The following is a 22,731-nucleotide window of genomic DNA, read 5'->3' on the forward strand; positions in this document are numbered from 1 at the left end:
TTTGAGTTTCTAGTGTAAAATTACTTTGAAAAATCACAATGGGGGAACAGTGTCAAACATCTATGGCAGTACCTCTTGCCTGCACTGTATGCAATAACTTTGTACCTGATGTCTTTACAGCTAGACCATTTTTCAGTGCATGATGAATTTTCATCAAGGCCAAACATGTGCTGGGATACCTTCTGCATGGTAGAATAGGACTGAAGTCCATTTCTTGGGTAAAGCACACCCCCTCATTAAAATACACAAAACATATAAAATTCAACCACTTCATTGAAAATGCATGGAAGAAAGGATGTAGTGAGGGTAGTTACAAAATAATTTAAAAAAAAAAAAATCATACAAAGGAAGCTGTGATTCAGTAAGTCAAGTGCCTATGGGCAAGGGAGACGCTGCAACTGTTCATACCACGCGTGGGCAGCGCACACGTGAGTAGCAGACAGGGGCTGTGTCTACAGCAGTAAAGTAAATGTGCTCTTCCCTTCAGATAGATACATGGCTGAGTCAAACTGGCATGGAACCACCTGTGTTAATGCCAGCAAACTCAGCCTTCAAAACCAGGTGATCCCATACAAACTGGGTATGGGGAAAGCTCCCCCCCCAGGGAGCCTGGCCCTGCCTTGGAGCTGTGTGACAGTGACCGCTTGCACCTCCCAAAAACATGCAAGGGAGCGTTCCTCCAAAACACACGTACAGGCAGTTGTCTTCAGTGCCTGGGTGTGCTTTAGAGTATTACTTTAAACTAAAAAGCCACTGCAGCACCTCTTAATGTATTCACCATGCTCTCTGGGTTTCTAATGAGCATGATGTACTTTTTCCAGTTTGACCTAAAGCATTTTTCATTTTAAATAAACCTGAGAAGAAGCCGAAGACTATTTTATAATATGCATTTACACAAAATATAGAGCTGCAAATAACAAACATGCACAGAATTAAACATGTATTAAGCAATAATAAATAAGCATTTATTGAATTCATTCGGTATCAACCTCCTTATGGAGGAAGAATTGTATTGTACAATTGGAAGCCCAAAACATTTTCTAAACATCACTTTAAATACCCAACAAAAATGTTTAGTCAGACTGAAAATTAACACAGTGACAGTGGTTATTCTTCATTGCTCTGTCCGGCCTCTATTTTTTTTCCCCTTTTAATCATCACTGAAGAACAGTCAGAGCACATTTCCTCCCCTCCCCCCCCCGTCCTTCTCCTTTCTTTCTTTCTTTTTTCTCTCTAGCTACAAGACAAGTCACAAAATCTTCAATGATAGCTTAAGGGTCATGTGTATTTTCTTAGTCTTAAGAAAAAAGTGAACTTATCCTGTGTGAAACAGTTGTTTTTGTGAAGTTGTATTTGGTTACCAAATGTAATCGCAGAAATTCACTGGGAACTCTAGAAAATGCTTTGAGAGATTCAAATTTGGCACAACCTTCACCATATATTTTGACTTCATACAATCGGAAGAAGGAGAATCAAGGGCGTTGGTTCATTTTTTCATTTAAATGAGAAAAGAAAGACTTTCCGTATTCATATGTGCTGATCATTATGGCACACGCAGGAGCAACTTTAAACAGCCGTGGAATAATACCTGCCCAGAAGAGAAAGGGAAGTATTCACTATAATTTGTTTTCAGACTGAAGGGCTGTAGTACCATTTAGTGGTCATACTATATTGATGCCATAGTATATCAGTGTAGAACTGGGATTCTACCTGTCCAAAATACTAAAATTACTAGCTGTAGGTATTACCACTGTAATAATCCTGTGACACCCTGTGTGGCCTGCCTGCCTCGCGTCCATTGTGTCTCTGCCCCTTCTGTCTCTCCGCGGAGGTGGGACACCTTGACCTGCAGGGCTACTTTGCTCCAGCACAGAAGAGGTGGCCCTGGGGGGGACAGACTGTGCACCCTCCCCTAAGTGTCACTGCAAACTTGCTGCTTGTGTGGGACAAGCAGAGGCTTTTGAACTCTTGGGTGGGACAGCAAGAGATTCAGGAAGCCCTGAATCCTGAAATGGAAAACGTCAGAGAGGAAAGGGCTCAAGTACCATGCTGGGCTGTACCCTCTGCTGTAGGTATGTGCCTCAGCCCTTCAAGCCAACGGTTAAGTAAAAAGCGTGATTCTCTTGCCACTGTCTCTGAAGACCTATAGCACCTTTACTAAAATGGAAGGATCCTGGTCACATGTATAAATGACAGAATTTAGGTGTTAAATGTCTCCCATTAAAATCAACTGTCATCTTGTCAGTGGAGTTTAGAAAGTGATTCAGTTTACCTAGAGGTAGGAGAGTAAGGCTGAATCCACATGTCTACACATGGCCATCTACTTCCACTTGAAACGCAGACATCTATCTGCATGGAGCTAGCACAGATGATGCATGACTTATGGAAAACTTGTGTCCCTTTGGAACAGTAGCAAGAAGCCAGGCAGAATACCCCCAGTCATCTCACCTACATGTGGGTGACTGAACTGAGATAGTGGCTGATCAAGTGAACCTCTCTACAGTCCATTACTCATGTGTCAAGACCTAAATGTAGGTATCCTAATCTGTGAACTAAATTCCACCCAAAGTGTCTAATAATATCAATGCTTTGTGGTGTCTTGCATTCTGCTGGCATCAGTGCTCTGAAATATGCAAATCCTGTTACCCAGCTATGTTACCTATCACTGTAAAGCAATTTATTCTCTTTCAGCGAACACGAACAAGTCTTGCAAGTCTTCAACCAACTGTGTAGCCATTCAAAGAAAGAAGCCCAATGAACCAATGCAGTGCTGTCAAGACTTTTAAGTATCCTGGGTTTGGAATGTCTCCCGCAGTTGTTCATTTAAGTATGAACTATGGTAGGCTTTTATCTCAATATCATTTTAATCTCAGAATCTTGTCATTTCCTCCTTAGGCTGCTAGAGTCATACATGACAACACATGTGCATTACAAAGGACTTCTGTGCATGGCAACAACAGAGTATTGCCCCAGCCATCCAACAGAACAGGACAACAGCAGCCTCACCCATCAGGTAGACTTGCTGAAGACAGAAAGACATGGGAATCTTTTCCCCTACAGCCTGGGAGAAAGGCATGGGGGGAGCTGAACAACAAGTACCAAGGAATTAAGAAAGCTTAGGGAGATGAGCATCCTGAGGTGGATACACAGGAAGGCAAGAGCACTTTGTGACTATGAACATTTTATATACATTCAGGGTTGAATTTTCAATCTCCAGTTGCCATACATAGAAAGGAAGCTTTCAAAAGCAAAACACTTTAAGAACAGTTTAGTTAAGAAGCGATACTGTTTTAGTCTGGTGATACTTGGGCTAGTAAATTATTGATAGAACTACCAGAATGTACATATTCAACAAAAGCAAAGTTTCACCCCCAGGTAAAGATTTTCTTTTGTTTAATGCATAATAGCAGTTCTTCACAAAAAGATATGAACCAGCAATTAGAATTCTTGAGGATGTGTAATCAGCTTGAACATTCACACTGTGAATATCTATTTGCACTGACACGTGAGGCTGGAAACTCTTATTCTCTCAGTTCCTGTCACATGTGGCGGCAATCCCAGACTGCCTTTGTCCATACTCGGGTACACAGAGTGGGAAATGCCTAGCACTACCTGAGTTTCCTCTTAATTCCCACTCAACCACAATACAGGAAAGGGAAAGAAGGTAGTGAGCGCACTTGTGGATGGATGGCAAGTCTCAAAGAACTCCATTAACTGATAATCACAGCACAGCATACATGTGCTATCCCAAAACATAACATAGTAACCTCCATATTCATATTTACTTGGATATGAATAGTGGACTGAGCAGCATGAAGCAAAACTTACAAGCATTCACCATGAAATGCATTTCTTTGAATGGTGGAGGAATGTTTAGTTATAGGTAGTTATAGATTATATGAGAATGCAAGAACTCCAGTTTCTGGGAAACCAAATCTTTTCTTCCTGCTTTGCTTGACAGAGCGTGCCAAGTAGAAAACTGACAGAAGCTGACCGAAATATAGCAGGATCCATGATAGCTGCTGCCAAATATCTACAAATCTGTGAACAAATTTCCATGTCGTTCTCCACAAGAATATTCTGGGATCTGGCTAAATTTGGCATGAATTACTGAGTTGACTGGTGATTATCTCAGAAGGGAGTCAATCCTTTTCGGTAACTACAGAAGTGGAACATTCCCTGAAAGATTTTAAGAATTAAAAGAAATCCTCAGTTTCAGGATGAGGTAACAGTGAGGGAATGGAATGTCATTTTTCTTGTCTCATGTCACACTTGCCAGCTCACAAAGTCCCTGTTCTGGCCAGGGCAGTATGATTACGCAGTGGAAAAGACACTTCTAAGTCTCATGAGGTCTCAGGAGGCTCTATGATCACTCCTTGATGCCAGAAAGTCCTCTTACAATTAGCCACAATGATTAAAATAAGGAGGAAAAGTACCTCCTACTGGACCTCTCAGGAAAAAGGCCAGCTTCGTTGCTGGAGGTTTTGAGTTAGTACCAAGAATTAGGTCATATGATTAGGTAGGCCTCACTGGTTTCAGAGAATTGCCAGGATTTGAAAAAGACATCAGAAGGTATTCCTGGGGGCTTCTTTTCTGTTCTATAAATACGCAGGGTTTAAATGGCCAAGATATCTTATGATGGTCAGGGATACATCTGTGCTGGTCAGCAGTAGAAATAACTACTGCACATAGTTCAGAGCTAAAAAGTGGTCTTTGCCAAAGCTATCAAAAAGACTAGAAGACAGTCTTTAAGACAGCCCATGCAAGAAGCAAAATAAAATACATCAAGGAATTACACAGCTAAATGGGGTCGTAACAGTGATATTCTGTCTTACTGAATGGCTCAGACGAACTGAAACAACACCAGCTACATACTAAATCATGTACTGACGTGCTGAACACTGGACACAGCTGGGCAGCAATGGTCCCTTGATAGGTTCAGTGAGGGTAAGAAAGTCTGTAAGACGTGTATACTTGTATATACACAAATGCAATAACGTACAAGTAAAATTTAAAAACTTTGTCTCAATCAGAACTCATTGAATTGTCAAGATTGTGTTTCTCCATCTGTTTAAACATAAAAATTTAACATATTTTAAATAATGTTTCTAGTTGGATAGAAAATTTTAAGGAAAAAATTATTGGGGAATAGTTGTTGCATGACCTTGAATGTCTCAAATATTATACAGTATTCAACATAATTACTCCCATCTAGCAAACAAATACTAATATAACTGCCGTATTTTCCAGTCCTCTGCAAAAAACTGCATCAAAGTCCAACTTAAAAGGACTGCATCATAGGATAGATGGGATCTATCCTGGGCTAGTATTCCACAGGCCAGTAACAGTATTTTATTATGTGAATTCTATTTCAAAATATCTATTCCATACTCAGACTTCTTGGGTTCTCAATTATGCATCTTCTTTAAAGACTAAGAAGGAGACAGAAAAATACCACTGAAGCTTAAGCTCTGTTTCCAAGACAGAAAGAACCAAAAAAATTGAGTATAGAAACCAGTATGAGATGAAGAACAAAAGTTAGGGTGGCTATTCCTAAATATACGTGCTGCAACAGTACTGACTGTTTTGAAATTTTTAGCACTGGACTAAAAACTGCATCTAAGAAACTTTCTCAGTCTAGAAACATCTCCATACTGTAGCTTCCAACCTCACAAGCCATTAAATTTCCTTTGTACCAATTCTTTCTGAAAAACCCAACTATTACAGTTTAAGAAATCAACAAATTATTTAAATTTGAAAGAAACTATTTCATGAACTGAATGTTTTCCCACCATTTTTCATTGCCAATACAGCCATATCTGTCAAGCCCAATCCCTCTATTTTTTAAATAAATCATGTCCATCTTGGACAGCTGTAGCTTAGTAACTTATAAAGACTTTACCAAAATTCTCTCTGGATGTATGCATGTCTGTTGCTTTATATATGCAAAATATTCCATAACTGAGAGTGTTCACATAGATGTAAATATTATATAATTTATGCACATTAATATCTATAATCACTTGGTACTGATTAAAAAACTTTCCCTCTAGTCTGAGGTTTTTTAGAAAGATATCAAAATATTTACCAGCAAATAATCCAGTAATCCCATTTTTAGCGACAATTTTCCTCATAACTGCCCAGGTTGATGTACAGTCCCTCTGTGGAACTCAATATAGCACAAGAGAACAGTAAATTAAGCAATATACACAATACCACAGAAAAATATTTTTAGAAATCAAAGGCAGTCACTTCAAATGTAATTATTAGGTTTAATTAATTTTATGTTAATTTTATCCATAGTGTTTATACAGGATGTTAAATTCATACAGTATGCAAGTTCATCCAATACTCAGGTTAAAATAGCATGACATGGAAAAATGTGTAGTAATGCCTGAAGTAAGATACATGAACAGAGACAATATTCCTTACTAGAATAACTGATAAGAGTTGAAAAAAGTCAGCTAGCTTTCAAACGAGCCAGTCCCTTTCCATGTCACTTTATACATGCCGCTAAAAGATCATCACAATTCAGATTTTTAAACCAGAACTTTCCTTTATGGTGAACTGAATCTAAAGGTAAGTTTTGAGAATTGGTATCAGAAGAATGAATATCATAATTAAGCTAGGACACTACAACGTACATCTAAGTTTACAAAAATCAAATCCCCCAACATGTATAAGTTAGTTTAAGAAAGTATAGGTCTACGAGATATGGATTGCAGTCCCTTGTAGAGCTAAATCAGGTACCATAAGCAACCTAACTACAGCAGCATCAAGAAGCAATCTGCATTGCAGACATATGCAACTGTTTTAAACAGAGGAAATTTTTTTGTGCTATTTCACTCTGCATGTGCTGTTTTCATTGATCTGTAATATGAAAGTGGCGTTTTTTTCTAGAGTAAAGTTAAAACAGTTTCATAGAATGCATTCAGCAGGAACATCCTACAGCATGTGGAAGCCGCAAAATATTTTTGCGGCCACAGAGAGACAATATATAGATGTATAGTCAGTGTCCAACTGTAACAGCAACAGGATTTGGAAAGAATTGAACTAGTACAAATTATAGATACCCATAATGAAATTTTAGATATATATTAATCTAGTTAATAACGACCTAATAAATATATGGCAGCTACCTGTGATTCAAAGTGGTGTTAGCAATGAATTTTTACATTCATCAGCACAAGGGAAGAATTGAAACACAGAAACTATTTATATTTAAAGCTTTTTTGATTTTTGTCTGTTCTGCCATGAAACATAAATATGGTTTTCTGAGAATTATACCAGCTAAAAATAATTTGCCTGAGAGAACAAAACCTCATGCCAAAAAGTGAGCACTAAGTTTTCATAACATTGTTCTAAACTAGGGCCTTCGTTTCTAAGCAGAAACTATTTGGGCACTCAGCCTTTTTACTGGTCTGTAATCTTAAAGCCATGATTAACATTTATTTAAGTTAATGAAAGTCCCCCACTGGTCCAGGTCTCAAGTAATGGAAAAAAAAGGTTTTAGATACAACTTGAATTTGTATAAAATGCAGTGGTGCTCTACTGAATGCAGAACAGAAAAGAAACTTCCTTCCTCTTTCATCCTTTAAAGCTGTTAAGATATTCACTAATATGCCCGCAAGAATAGTTTCTTTGAAATCACACAAAAATAAGGTAAAAAATACATAACCTGAGTACAGTGCTTTCTCTCTCTAGACTAATATTTAACAAAAGAAGAGTATCGTTGTGAAGGAGCAAGTGGTAGTGAATGTGCAAACATTTTATCATGTTATTTTTATCAACTCAAAAGTCTATTTCAATAGATCACTGTTCACCTGACTGTTTTATAAGAAATTAAATTTTTGCCTATTTAAATATAACTTACTTAAATGTATACAAATTTGCAATTGGTCTACCTAAATGTAATAGCTCTGGATATTTTTGTTTCTATTTTATACCATCTTATTAACCTAAACGGTACTGAAATCACACCTCTTCCCTCCTCCATGCTATTAATGAAATATTGTATTTATCCTAGGAGATAAAAAATACCCTATAAGATGTTACAATTTGCAGAAGAAAAAAGGCCTTAGTGATAGAATTTTTAGATAAACTTCAGAAGAAAGGACAAATATTTAAAATTCCTACCAAAAGTTTATATACTCAAACACTAAGTTTTATTTTTCGAAACATTATGTGTTCTTTTTCTCCTTACCAGCAACTTACTTTTTAAAGTCTCACTCTCCCAAAGTTCAGTCTGCCTATGTGTTTTCACTACATCAAATGGCAGAGTTATGACAGCTGCAATCTATTAGGAAAAGAAATCCATTTTAATGTTAGAGCACAAACAATTAAAATGTAATTAAAAATTTTAAATTAAAGTGCGCTCAATTTAAAACTAGATTTGATATTCCACGCACCTGATATTATTAGAAGTCTTGTATTTCAGAACAGTGTAATTTACTCAGATACACCCAATCAGCTTGAATGCCAGGCCATGTCTTTTAAAGTAGATGCATCCCAAAACATACACCATTTCTGAGAGAATCATATAAAATCATACCTCTTTAAAATATTTTATTAGTGATAATAATAAAGAGTAGTACTGGAAACAAAAATACATACTTACAGAGCCAGATGCTGCTCCTGAAGTAAAAGCAATAAAAAATGTTGGTTCATGTGCACCAACTTCCTTGCACATCATCTTCTTGAAACGTTCATAATTATACCAGTACATTGCTATGGTTATAAAAAAAATAAACTCGCATTACAACACATTTGTACATCAAATACAGAAATTCTTTTATGAAGTACAGATGTAAGAATTCTACTGTGGCAACAGCAGCAAAAAGACACAAGAGCTGAAAGCAAAATAAAAGTGTTCTCTGTGATGATCCATGGACAGACTGCCTTGTTCCCTTTATATCTCCATATTCCAAATTTCTTCATATGATACAAATTAGCCTAATCATTTTGTCATTCCCATAAAGTAACCCCTACCTTAATACAATCTAACCCAAGCACTACAAAACTCACATAACTTATTTTTTTAAAATTCAATTTACCATAAATTAGAATGTAGGCTTTTAATTATTTGCTATGTTTTCAGGCATGAGCTCACTCACTAATTCTACAAAAACGTGTTTCATACAAAATGAAAAGTTGCTCAGGACTGCCTCATACTCTTCTGGGGGACAAAGTGTAAAATTTAATCCTGAGAGAACCAAGAAATACAATTTTGCTCTCTGGAATTACTCAGGGGGGGAATGCCTCCATTAGGACTGTCAAGGCAAGTCTGACTAATAACTTCTAGGAATAACATCTGTTTCTGGTTTTATCTGCTGAACTAAACTGCACTCCTTCTGCATTCTAACTAAAACTCTTTAAACTGTATGCTACTGGGCTGAATTATAGCGTGGTTCCTTGTGGCAGTTGGTCAAATTCTGCAAATGACAGCTGTGTATCCTGAAAGATAACTGTGCCTCATTCAGCACTGATTTCTGGAGGTTGTGCCAGCAGAGAAATATCGAAGTATTTTCTTGCTATGAACACTGCCAGCACACATGCCTGGCCTCCAATGTTTTGCAAAAGTAAATGTAGGCAGTATCTCAGAAGGCATTCTCAGGGTTTGAGGAAAACCTACTATTGAAATGTATCAAATTCTAATTCAATATAAATTATCTAAATCCAAAACTTCGCTTAAGCACCATGTGGGACTCCCTTCCCTGTATACCTTTTACATTTATATTCTCTGCAACACTGCTTAAAGAATGACTCAAGTGTTATTGTTAACCCAATTCTTGTGCTTATAAACATTCACAGCTTAAGTTTTATTCAGTCTAGCTAGCCTCCCAAGGGAACATGCTTGAAGCACATCGTTCACAGTTGGTCTAGTAACACAGTGGGATTCTAATCACTCTCTGCTGCTCGAGTCATGCGGTGCTGCTTGACTGTTTTCACAGAGGAGCTGCTTTCTCAGTACAGTTGTTACACTGACTTTAATTCCTCTTGAAAGAGCGAAGTGGAGCTAACTGCAGCAAAAGTGCAGACTGTGCTGTCAGAATACCAGAAACCACGATGCTGTTGGGGCATCATCCAAACAGAAAAGCTAAGACTGAAGGTATTAAGGGAGAACATCTTAACTGCATAGAGTATTTATAAGGAAAAAATAATCAGAAAACACATTTGGAAAAGGCATTAAGCAGCATTAAACACTCTTAGCTTTATATCATCAGAGTTTTGTGGCATTTAATTTTGGTTCTTTTTTTTTTTTTTTTAAATACATTTTCCTTTACTCATGCACCTAATTGCCTGCTCAATTCTGGCTCTTTAACAATAGTCCTTAACCCATAAGGCAGGAGCTGCATGTTAACCTGTGCCTCTACCCTTCCAGCACCCCATGACGCCTACAAAGTACTGGACACAGACAAAAGTGCCCCATAGCTGTGAAGTGAATGCCAGAGCAGTGTGGAGACTGACTTAAAATCAATGAGGATGTTTTGGATCAGTGGAGGAACAGCAGGCCTGGACACAAGAATCTGAAAAGGGCTGAGAAGAACACACAGACATCACCCTAGTGCCATCTTCCTTGTGCAGTCCCTCACAGTCCTCTGATCTTCCCACTCTGTTAAAAGCAGCAGAGGGAAGGAAGATCACTACTAGCTCCTGCCACATTGCTACAGACAAAAATCAGTAAGAGAACAAGAGTTTCTACCTGAAGTCGGGCAACAGGAATTAGATGAAGAATTTTAGAGTTACCTTACAAAACTTAGCAGAACAGCCTAAGAGAAAGATGCATTTGGCAGAGAAGAAAAATAAGTAAATTAAAGAATAAATACTGAACAGGAAGTACTTTGGCAAAAGGTTGAGATGAATTCTGACAGTTATCTTTAGCCTTAGAGAAGACACATTTCCATAGGTTCAGAAGCCTTCCCTATGACAGAAGGCTAAATTAAATCCCATCAAGTAACAGGATCCTTAAGCAGGAAATACAGTCCAACCACAATCTTCAAACACCTACCAGTAGCAAAGTGAAAGAAAACAGAGTATTATTCATTCTGAAAAGAAAACGGCTGAAATAACTTAGTTCTGTTAACTCACTTAACTGCTAAGTGCAATTTTTAAATAAATATCCTAATCACCCCCATTTACCATGCATTGGTTTGGTTCACAGCCAATTTGAAATTTATTCCAGGTGCACATCTAAATGTGCTCAAATTCCATGAGTCCAAACAATTACCAGTTCACTAGACTGTCTGGAACCACAAATTAAATTACATGTCAGATTATCTTAAGAATGAAGTGGGAGAACAAAGATAGCAGGTCAAATACTTCAAGGGTTCTCTGCCTCCAAAAATAGGTTTGAAGCATTTTTCTGGGCCAGCACAAGGTGTTCAAAGGTGTTATTCCTGGTACTATCCAAAGGACAGAAACTGCTTCAAGGACAATTGATGCCTAACGATCTCCAATTGCTCTGACAACAACAGGCCTCAAGGAGACAGGGGCTCTCACCAGTGGCATTAACAAGTGGGAAAACTGTCCTTTAGCAGAGTCATCCAATTACCTCTGGAGCTTACAACGTAGCAGACGTGTGACAAAAAGGAAGAAAGCATGATCTCTTCTGTCCGTGTTATCTTAAAGAATAGTCCTAGCCCTAGCTATGCTCTGTATCAGACTTTTCTAGATTTTCAGCTTTGGAGCTCTGCTAACAAGTGTTATAAATTAATTTAGTCCCAAACAGGATTCCAAACAAAGTTAACAATTTATTAAATGAATAAAGGCAAGCAAACAGCGCTGGGCACACGGGGAGCTTCTGCTCTACCACAACGCGCGCTGTGAAAAACAAGACAGCTTCTTTTATAGTTTAACATTCATTACATATTCATACTAGGCGTGTTCTTCTCCATCTCCTGGTTGTGTGGGAGCTTAGAAACTTATCTCTGACCAGGCTCCCCACTGCTCGGGCCAGACAGCAGACATCCTGCGTAACAGCCGACACTTGCACAGCACCAGCTGCGGTCACCAGAATCCAGACAAGTTCACAACGGACACCTCCCCCTCAACAAATACGTACAACAAATGGCCCATCAAGATCCCAAGCACTGCAGTCCCTGAGGCCAAACACACATCCAAATGCCTCAGTTCTCCTCCAGGATAGTTAACAACAAAACCGGTTTTGGGTTGGCAAAAAGAGAGCGAACTATATACATATCATCTGTCTCCTCCCGGCCTGCGGTTATACAAGGATCGACAAAATGGTTAAAGATTACATAGACAGTGAGGGTCACATTTTATTATGCGGCCCTAGCATTGTTTATATTGACACGAATCAGATGAACATATTTCACACAAGTGATGCTCTAGCTTCATGTTTTTTGGAGCAGTTACACAAACTCATTCATCTTGCTAACAAAAATTCCTGAAGACACTACTGTGTCACTCTCTCTTTGTACATGTTTTCAAAATTAAGCATCAGAACACTTAGATACAGCAAGTTTCTCTATAAGGAAATAGCCACTCTACCTATTACAGAGAAAATTTCCTACTGAAAGTCTTCAAAAACAGTCATTGCATAAGCTAAATTTTTGCCAAGCATAAGCTAATTTTTTGCCAAGAAAGGTTGGACCAGATGATCTTTGAGGTCCCTTCCAACCTAGTATTCTATGATTTTATGATTCTAAAGGTGAGAAGAAACAGTCTTAAGTATAGAGAAAGGGAATGTAACAATGAACCCTAACTGGTATTCACAAACAAAATGGGGGAAAAAATAAAAATCAGGTCCTCAAAGAATTTATAAATAAAAACACTCAAAAGAGAGCAAATCTCGGTCATTCTGAAAGCTAACCATTAAAATGACCTAAAAACCACAGAAAAGTCTAACAGTTATGCATAAACAGATCTTCTGACATAACACAAACTTGCATGGAAAATAAACCCCACCTGAGAAAGGTACGTCTCTCAGAACAGTAGAACTCCAGCCCCTCCACAGGGAAAACCATCCATCTGTAGCCACTTTACTGCTGACGCATGTGTACAGTTGCTTGTATGACAACTTGCGATACTGCATTCTAGTTCTGATCAGCTCCAGGGGGCTCACTACAGTAACTGAACCAACTGCAAATGCGAAAAATGTGGGCTTTTTTTTAAATCAACATTTACTAGTAGTATTTCCTGAACATTAAAGTCAGGTCTCACCTTGCTTTATATATTTGATTCCTTTCAGCTCTCCCATTTTCCTTGAAATAATTCCCAAAATAAGTTTCCTTTCCAGATAATACCGTATCTATTCACAGTACTTAAACATTTGGGCACACACGCTACCTACCTTTTTTCAATACTGACACGTTGTAATCCATGTAACATGTTAAGAATCCTCATTTTCAGATTTATTACTTAAATAGGCTGAAAATGTCAAGTACTTGTAAAGATTACTTTTCAATAATTACCATTTTTAAGTGTAACTTGAAGAAAGAGTACTTGGGGTTTGGGGTTTTTTCTTGTTAAAGACAAAAATGATGGTTAGAGATTAAGCTTTTATTGATTTCTAAGCATCTTTGCCATTCTTATTTTAAACTATCAAGATTATTTAGCAGGCAATCTGTATCTGATAAAGTAACTCTCTTGCACCTCGTGGAAAGGTCAGTGAGTCACCACTCACTAACAAGCTCCCATCACACATGTAATAAACGATTTTACTTTTCTCCTGTTGCTGGGATAAGGTTTCTTTGACATGTGAATTTAAAACATGGAGCAGCCTAGTAAGAACAATTTGCCACATCACCACAGAATAACAATTATTTTTCTACTAGTCTTCCAGTCCCCCTCATAGACGTCACAAGTAGAATATGGAACTACATTCTCAGAGTCTTCTAAGAAAGCCCAAAAATATATGACATGAGCTACTTCTACAAAAATATATAAGGAAAAGAATAAACAAAAGTAAGAATATATAAAAAGAAATTCAGTCCTTTTATATCATGCAGCAGTAAACCAAGTACAAGTCCAATTTTAATTTTCCTTGTAATTACCTGTGTAGCTTCCATTATAGAAAATAATGATATTTATTATTAGATTCACCACAGAACAGACTTAAATTAAACTGTCCTTGGTAGAAGTTTAGAACTATCAAATCGTGAATAAATTACACATGTAGTGAAAGTGTAACACCAAAAATAATTCACATTATTCCAGGTTAGAGGGTTATGTTGCCCAAGAAATACTGCGTAATTACAGTATTCCTTCCTATGCCCAGCTCCACGTAATATTATCCCTCATTTAAAGCCACAGTAAATTTACTTTAAAACCAAAACAGAACAACAAAACAAAGCCAAGAAAACAGCATACACGTATTTTATTTCACTTTAATCTTTAAACAGATAACAACTTACATCTGCTTAAGGCACCTGCAAGAACTGGAATGTGTTCATCATCCTTTCCTAGTCTAGATTTCACAGCTTCACTCAATTGGTCATAGCAGGTAAAATAGATTACTGTGGTAGGAAGTGCCATTATTCTAAAATATAAGAGGTGGAATCTAAATTAATACAAGGAAAGCAGAAACATAAAGTCAACGAACTTGTATGGATATTTTGCTTAAATAAGGAAAAGTTAGATCTCCAGCTGTATGTTGTTATGGATGAAGAAAAAGCATTAATCCCGTGGCTTTGATTCACTGTCTCTAGTTCAGAGTTTCAAATTCACAGATTTCTCAGTTTTCTAGTTTTTAATTTCATGAGGAAAAACTATAAGTAAAATGATGGTGGATTATCTCAGTCAAAATGTATTTCATATCAGCTTCAGAACTATTTGGATAAAGGAATGGAATTGAAAGATGTGAATATGAAGCAAGCAAACAAAACATTATGGAAGCAGCTACTAACCTTAAATTTTTATTCATTTAACAACTGGTGAGTATTTTCTCTATCTTAATCAATACTTATGATTCTCATTACTTGAAAGACAATGTGGAGTGCGTAAATATAAGTTTTTTTCATTCCAGCATAGTACAGACTATAATAAAAACAGCTAGATCTGTAATCATTCAGTGTAGGGGTAAAGCTAGTGTCCTATCTTACTATAAAACTGCAATTATATTTTTGTGTTATGTCTGTGCCAATATAGCACATACCACCATTACCAAAAAACAATGAAGACTGTCATGCTTGGAAAACCAACAATTCATAGTTTAGCTCTTTTAAATACTGTGTACCTCTCTCCAATCAAGAAGCTGGTTGTTCTCTGCAGGAGTACAGAACACATGTTGAAGAAAAAACTCTGTCATGGCTGAAAATAGAGACCTCTTAGTTCAGTTAGATCCTAAAGGTTTGTATTTTGAAATTGCCACATGCTGCAGGTTAAATAACAAGGCCTGAGCTCCACCATGCTTTGCTTTTTTGTGTTTATATACTGAACACTGTGTGCAAATCAAAAGTGTACCAGTGCTTTCCCACTGGGCTCTTTGACTTGGAACAAGAGAACTAACTGTAACACAACACTTCAGTCTTACAACTTTAATATACATGTTAGATTTGACCACTTTCTCGGATTGCTTATGGAGGGGGACATAATTATAGAGGTCTTAATTACTATCCATACTCGGTTAATATGAATAACAAGATAAAACAGATTGGTGCTGTTAAGCTTAAAGAGAAGACGAGGAGGGGATTTGTTAACGGTGTTTGAATATGTAAATTGCTCTTGTGGAGAGAAAAGGAATGATCTGTTTTCCATGACAAAGTTGTATAGGATAAAAACCAATAAATTCTTTGGAATAAAGAAGATTCTAGTTAGATGTTTAAAAATAAAAATTACATCAGGGTAATGAGGTGCAACACTACAGTGTCTGTGGAAACAGCTGTGTTGCTTATTGCAAGTCATTAGTAACAAGCTAGGATAGCAAATATCAATCAAAGTATAGCATTCTCTGACGATCACTTTTCACCCTATGATTCAATGATACTATCAAGGGGATGGTTACAGTAAGGATACCATCTCTAAAAGGCAGAACGAAGTCTGATATTCCTGCTTAACTACTGAGAATATATTAAGGAAGTTGCAAGGAGGAATCTCAAGATCTGGCAGAAATTATACTGTCTTTGGATGTTTCTGATACAACTGATTACATCACTATCTGTAACTTCAGAATTTACCAATATTTTTAAAATCACTTACAAATAAACATACTCATTTGTCTAAATAATGGAGTTAAATTTTTAATAATAATTAATATCAAGTTACCAAAAAAACCCTCCATTCAGCTTACAGTGTTGGGAGAAGTCCACTCCACAGTGATTTTATTCCCTCTATTTGAATAATTTTCACAAATGCATCCTAAAAATATAACCAGGCAAAGAGCAATAATTAGCTACAAAGCTTTTATACTCAGTAATATATTTTAGCTGGCAGAACACAAAATTAATGTATTAAAAAACTATGTTTCTAAAATGGCTTATCATTCTAAGATCCCAATTTTGTAGTTGCTAACACTAGCTATCACATTTAATCACACAAATAGTTCTACTGAGCTGAACAGGAATATTTGTGTGTTTGAAATTAAGAATTTCCTTCCATCTTTAAAGGACCAAAGTAGTAAGTTTTTATCAGTAACTGACAGCCTGTGAGTAAGTTATTTTCAGAACTAATACAACAAAGCAGCAACTTGTGCAAACTTCCCCAAATAATCCACTAAAATATTTTTTTTAATACGTAACAGGAGTTCTTGGCATGAAATAGTAATTAATTCTCAATGATTCTTCAATACTTGCTTTCTCTGACAACAAGTTGACAACATATATGCAATGTATATACACTATACTATATTCTTGGAAGCTTACAATTAATACCACAGCTGTCCCATATATTCCCAGACCACTGACAGCAGAGGAACACTAAACCTTGAAGATCATTCAACTGAAATCACCATCAAAAAGACAAACTTCCTAATATCAGGATACCTAATTTTCTTAAACATTTGGGGGAAGAGGTTGAGATTTGATGGATTGGAATATGCTTAAGACCAGACATTATCACAGGGCCTCAAAAGATACAGAGCCTGACAGACCACAAAAAGGACTCACAGGAAGAAAAAGGCAAATAGCTTTAGAGGATACAGCTTTGAGAGGGAGTCAAGAAGCCCTAAAAGGTCCTAAGATGATTTGACAAAAAAGACACTTAAGAGGGGAAAAAAAAAGACAGAAAATGCTATACTAGTATTTTATGTTTTCTCCAAATATATTCTGTACTAGTTAGTTTGTAAGTTTATACTAGCTTCAACAAATTTACAGTACAGGAATGTATGGAAAAAAGATTGGAGAAAGGACATAACTAAATCCAATGACTGCACAGCATATTTATATACCTTACTAACTATATGGGCAAATACAGCAAAACATCTGTACAGTCCTGCCACTGGAAACCTACAATGTCCACTACAATTTTCTTTACTGCACAATTGTCCAGCACTGTTTTTTTTTTTAAAATGAAAGGAGATCCAATGATATCATAGTCATTTTTCTTTATGAATCACCTTGTCGTAGCAAAAATGGACCTAAAATCATGTCAGTTGGAAAACTAAGCGACGTTCTAAAAATTATATGGTAAAGTTAATTGAAAAATTCAAATTTGTGAAGTTATTAATTTTTTAAAAAGATAACACTGTAAAACTCCTCAAGAAACCTTTTGCATGAACATTTCATTCTTCTCAGAAATTTAATTCTGAAAAATCCTTGAACACATGTGTAATTTAATGGCAGAGTCAAACAAAATCTTGATTAATGAAGCAGCATCACAGTGTCCAACAGCAAGTCTGCTTCCAGTGTCTGAGTAAAATGGTAGTCCTACAAGTTTCAATGGATCCAGAACTTGACACATGAACTTAACTTTGAAATGCTGTCTGCATTGTTAGTTCAGCTCAGGAGCATACTGGGAAGATCTGTTGATAGAAGAGCTGTAAGTAGGTACAGAAAATTAGTACCTGTAATCAGCAACTATTGACAATATAGCTCAAGTGGGGAAAATAAAATCATACAGCCAGTATCCTGTGAGGAGAGCTGTGCAGCTGCCTCCTTGTTCATCTTAAGGAAGGAATATGTATTTTCTTGTAGAAGGTAAAAGTATCATTAATCACTATATAAATTACACAGTGTAACCACAAGAATGCCCTCTCAAATTATAACAGATTCTACTGGAACTTGAAAAAAAAACATTTACAGCATGCTACTTAAAAATGTTTTCAATGTACAGTTTTATATAAATGTAAAATGTTCTTACCAACATCCCTTCGAAATGCCCACTTTTTTTATACCACGCTTTGCTGTCACCATTCTCACAAACACATACATGATCCATAAGGCCATTGGAGTATACAAAACACTTTCCTAATAAAATGGTGTACAAGAATATAGTTAATGCTTGTAAGATTGTTCTTACTCGGCAGCAATTTCGAATTGGATATAATGGCAACACAGATTTATCTCTGGTTAGACACAGAGGGGCAAAATAATCTTGGAAAGTCAATGATGACATTAGGTAAAAGGAAAGGGGGAACAAATGCACTCCTCAGAGTGCCAGACTAAATGAAACTGCCCTCACAGGCTCCAGGAAATGTGTTTATGTTATACCACCATCTGCTGAAGGCTAAAACCAACGCAAGACCTGAATAGCAATATTGTATGTAACTATGTGAACATCTTTCAGATTTTTAAATCTTTTATTAAGTAGCTTTTTATTAAGTAGCCTCAGCATCCACATTACAAGTGGAGGCATTATATCTTAGGTTAGACTGTATTTATACTAGATCATCCTCTCTACTTGTTTTTGATTTCTTCTACACCATGTACCTTGAGCCTGTTTGATAAAATATTATTGCCATTATGAAAACATACTTTCAAGCTTCACATTTTCAAATTTCTGAAGGGTTTAGAATTTACTAAAAAAACAGGATAGAAGGCACAAGTATTTTTCCTGATTTACAGCAAGTGTGATTGGAAATATTCATCTCCACATATAACATGGAACACCAGTCATCTCCTTTCCTTTTAAATCCGATTTATTAATTACAACTAAATAGTAGGAATCATCGACATATCTTTGAGTGTACAATGTCTTCATCTATTTAGAACCCTAGTGGCAAGTGACTTAGGTAAGACTTACTACTCTTTTTCAAAAGTCTCTGGATTCTGGAGGAGCTGAACTTTGATATAGAGTCCTGATCATATAAGCCCTCTGATGAAATATTAAGTTATTAAGAGCTTTTTTCTTTAAAACTCAACTCGGTAATAGTTGTACCTTCTGCCACAATGAAAATACTAAGACAGACAGAAAAAAAGTCTGTTTAAAATGGTATTTACAGGATTTTTTTTTCCCACTGTGTCTGTTCACTGGCAAATTCTTTCTTTAGCAATTTCAGTATATATTGCTGTGTTGCTCCCCCCCCCGCCCCTTACGCTTAAGAAACAAACACAACTATTGCAAAACAAATAAAAACATTCTGTAGCTCAGCATTGTGATTACTATCAGCTAAATACAACAGCAAAAAGTGAATTGTGCCCTCCGTTATACTACACATTTACCTTTGGAGAATGGATTGCTTTGGGCTTGCATTTGAGTTTTGATAACATCAAGAGGAGTTACTAAAATGAAACAGAAGTCATTCAGAAACACCCTGCATGTCCTGAAAATGTACAAGTGTACAGATGCCTTATCATGAATTTCTACGGCTTTTTTTTTTCCAGAGGGGAAAAAAAAGAGGCCTATTTTACAATGTTATCAGACAGAGGCAAAAAGGAGAACTACAAATCCTGTATGGTTTGCAAGTGATGATATGTATCTTTTCTAATTTACTAACAGTTGCACCGACAACAAATATTAGAGATACACACAGCTCATCCAAAACCCATTGTGTCATCTTGTCTGAAAGTGCTAAAACTTGTGCTATTATGCCCTGCTGCTAACCTTTTATAAGTGGCATACCACAAGGCATGTAAGATCAGATTTTGGCCTCAAGCATGTAAAATATTACAGCATTTTTTCATGTGTTTATTCTTTTTTCAATAAACTGACCATAATAGTGACATTCAAAAGAAAAACTTTAAACTCATGACGTACTTTCCTTCTTTGCTGTGTGTAGAGTTGTTGACTTTAGAGTTGTTGAAAATTAAATGAAGGTTTAGTGAACATTTCATCGTTTCCACTCCAGCCCTCACAATTATTACAGGCCTAGACATGCTGAACACTACAGTCACTGGTCAGCTGGACCAGTCTCTACTGATTATATTGACTGAGAGCTTGATTCAGTTGCCTACATAAAAGCAGCTAGTGCCACCTGAGTCTCTAAGGTACCCAAAATAGCTATGCAGTTGACAGAAATGACTGCAGCAGCTAGAGGCTAAGTCAAATACTCTAGCATGTGTCTCACTGAACACATTCCTGTGCGCAGGCAACTGACTCACACCTTAGCTCTCTGTTGATGCCTCTCAGTTGACTAACAGGAGGTTGAATACTTGGCTCACATTTCCGTATCTAAATGTGGGGATCTAAATGTGACTCCTGCAGCTCAATTCAGTTGCTTAAAATTTGGCATCTAGTAGTATTTTAGCCACTCACACATACTCTGCCTCATCCCCCAGCTGCCACTTCAGAAAGGGGTTGGTCTCCTATACCTCTTGAGCTCTCGAACACCAACAACTTACACCGTACTAGAATCTTACATACACACAGTTGGAATCCATCCTGGAAATGCCACAGGTCTGATGTAGCTTTGCTTGCTACTTTACCTGACATCACAGGACACATGGTATAAGGACAGACTAAGAAGATTATGAATTTGACAGGGTCCTGGTAAGATCCTATTTTGTAAAAATTTGGAAATTTTGCAGGGGAAAAATCATGCTTAGAAAATTGCACATTTCCCCGTAGCATAACCAGTGTTAAAAGCCAGAACAAAAGACTAGCTTAAGCCAAAAAGTAACTGAAATACAAAGTATAAGCTAATGAGCTTGAAGAGCTCCAAGGGATACGAAGTACTGAACCTAACCAATCGATGCCTCTTTGGGCACAGGTGGGGAAGGAGGTCCTGAGCGAGACAACTGAATATGAAGCAGATGAATTCCACAGATTATCCAGAGGCTTAAAGGCCTAACAAAAAGCTATCCTTAAAAGCAATGTTTAGGGACAACCCTCCTCCCCCAATAAAAGGCTTTACCAGTGTAAGACATCACAGCAGAGTAAATTAATGATACTACTGAAGTGGTAACATGAAGGGGACATCTCACAGGGGCCACACTTGCAGGATTTATGTCTTGTACTGTAAAGCAGTCTTTTATTTAAAATCTACTTTTAAGCAGCAGGAAGTATGGAAATTAATTTTTATTATTAATTTTGTTTCTTGAAGAAAGCAAGCAATTAACTACTACACCAAGAGGAAAAAATGAGAAGTCAATAAAAATTATTCGTATTTCAGAAATGGTTAAAGATTATCAGGGATGGGAAAGATTTCAATTAACCACATTTGTTAAAATACAAAAAATTATGAGACAACTATTCGAAACCATCCTTGTTGAACATATTAGTGGCAACTAATAAACCATATATATGTAGACATCATGCTGAGTCAAACTGAAGAGTAATCACTTTGTAAAGCTTCTCTCTGTGGGAAGCTTGATATTTTGCCTTACCAAATAATGATGTAATTATAGCTCCACAACAAGAAGCTATTGCTTTCTGAATAATGGTTGTTTTTTCTAAGTTGCTATCCCTCATTTTGGTCATGGCTTTATCCCTGGAGAAGAAAAACCCATTAAGGAACAGAAAAACATATTGCAAGACTGTGCTCAAAACCTGCAGAAAAATCAAAGGAAAAAATATTTTAAATTTTCACTAACACATTATGTATAAGCAGCAATAATGTAAATACTAGTTTTCTACTTGTATACAAGCATCTCTGTAATTTTTTGAAATCAGACTATTTGCGCCACATTTTATAAATACGTTTTCTAAATGACAATAAATCTTCCAAATCCTTCCTATATAAATTACATTGTTTATATTTTTTTGTAAACCACGTTAAACATTTACTATGTATTACCTCTTGCTCCAACAAAGGGTTTAGGAGCATGTAAATAATCTGTACAAAGACAAATTCCCAGCCTGTGGCCCATAAACTGTAGCACATTGGAATAATCCATCTAGCCCTCCTCTTGCTTCCATTGAGAGTTCTCCTGGTTGATCCAACAGTCTCAGCCTACTAGTGATGACTATATATCCTGGCAAGCTCCTCATCTAATAAACAGTGACTAACTAGTATTAATGCTACCATTAAGTATTAATTCCTTGAACAAATCCTGCTGTATGGCTGCACAGGCAAGGTTACAATACCTTAGGAACATACTCACAGTATGTAAAAATAAGCTTATATACTCCCAGCATCTGCAACTAGCCAGGACTGGAGAAAGTAATAAAACCAAAAAACATCCCAGAAAATAAAATCCCCAAATAAAGGTGTATCTTTCAAAGTGCACGTTGTGCATAAGTCCATTCATAACTTTATTAGTTTACATTGATATAAGCTTTTTATTTGCTCTACGGGAACATTATGTTTTGCTATTTTCAGTAAGTTTCATATATAAGAAAGAATAAGCTGCATAAAACAAGATTCGCCTCTCAGATGCTAACAACTACTAATGGGGGGGAATTGCCTTTTTTAGTATATTTTTCAACTTATAACAAAACTACCTTCCGGAATAGCAT

The 22,731-nt window shown here is 36.7% G+C and overlaps 1 protein-coding gene across 1 annotated transcript; it reads right to left on the minus strand.

Annotated features, from left to right (window-relative positions):
* Nucleotides 1–983: 983 nt before the first annotated feature.
* On the minus strand, nt 984–19,283 carry SLC25A40 (solute carrier family 25 member 40). Its single transcript, XM_075048745.1, has 8 exons — nt 18,256–19,283; nt 16,250–16,317; nt 14,376–14,500; nt 12,928–13,101; nt 8,618–8,727; nt 8,215–8,296; nt 6,089–6,169; nt 984–1,588 (listed from the first exon to the last, which is right to left on the minus strand). The coding sequence occupies exons 1-8, from the start codon at nt 18,508–18,510 to the stop codon at nt 1,473–1,475; spliced, it is 1,011 nt and encodes a 336-aa protein (XP_074904846.1). The 5' UTR covers nt 18,511–19,283; the 3' UTR covers nt 984–1,472.
* Nucleotides 19,284–22,731: the final 3,448 nt, after the last annotated feature.

The sequence above is a fragment of the Buteo buteo genome, chromosome 2 (genome assembly GCF_964188355.1).
Source record: "Buteo buteo chromosome 2, bButBut1.hap1.1, whole genome shotgun sequence".
Lineage (NCBI taxonomy): Eukaryota > Metazoa > Chordata > Aves > Accipitriformes > Accipitridae > Buteo > Buteo buteo.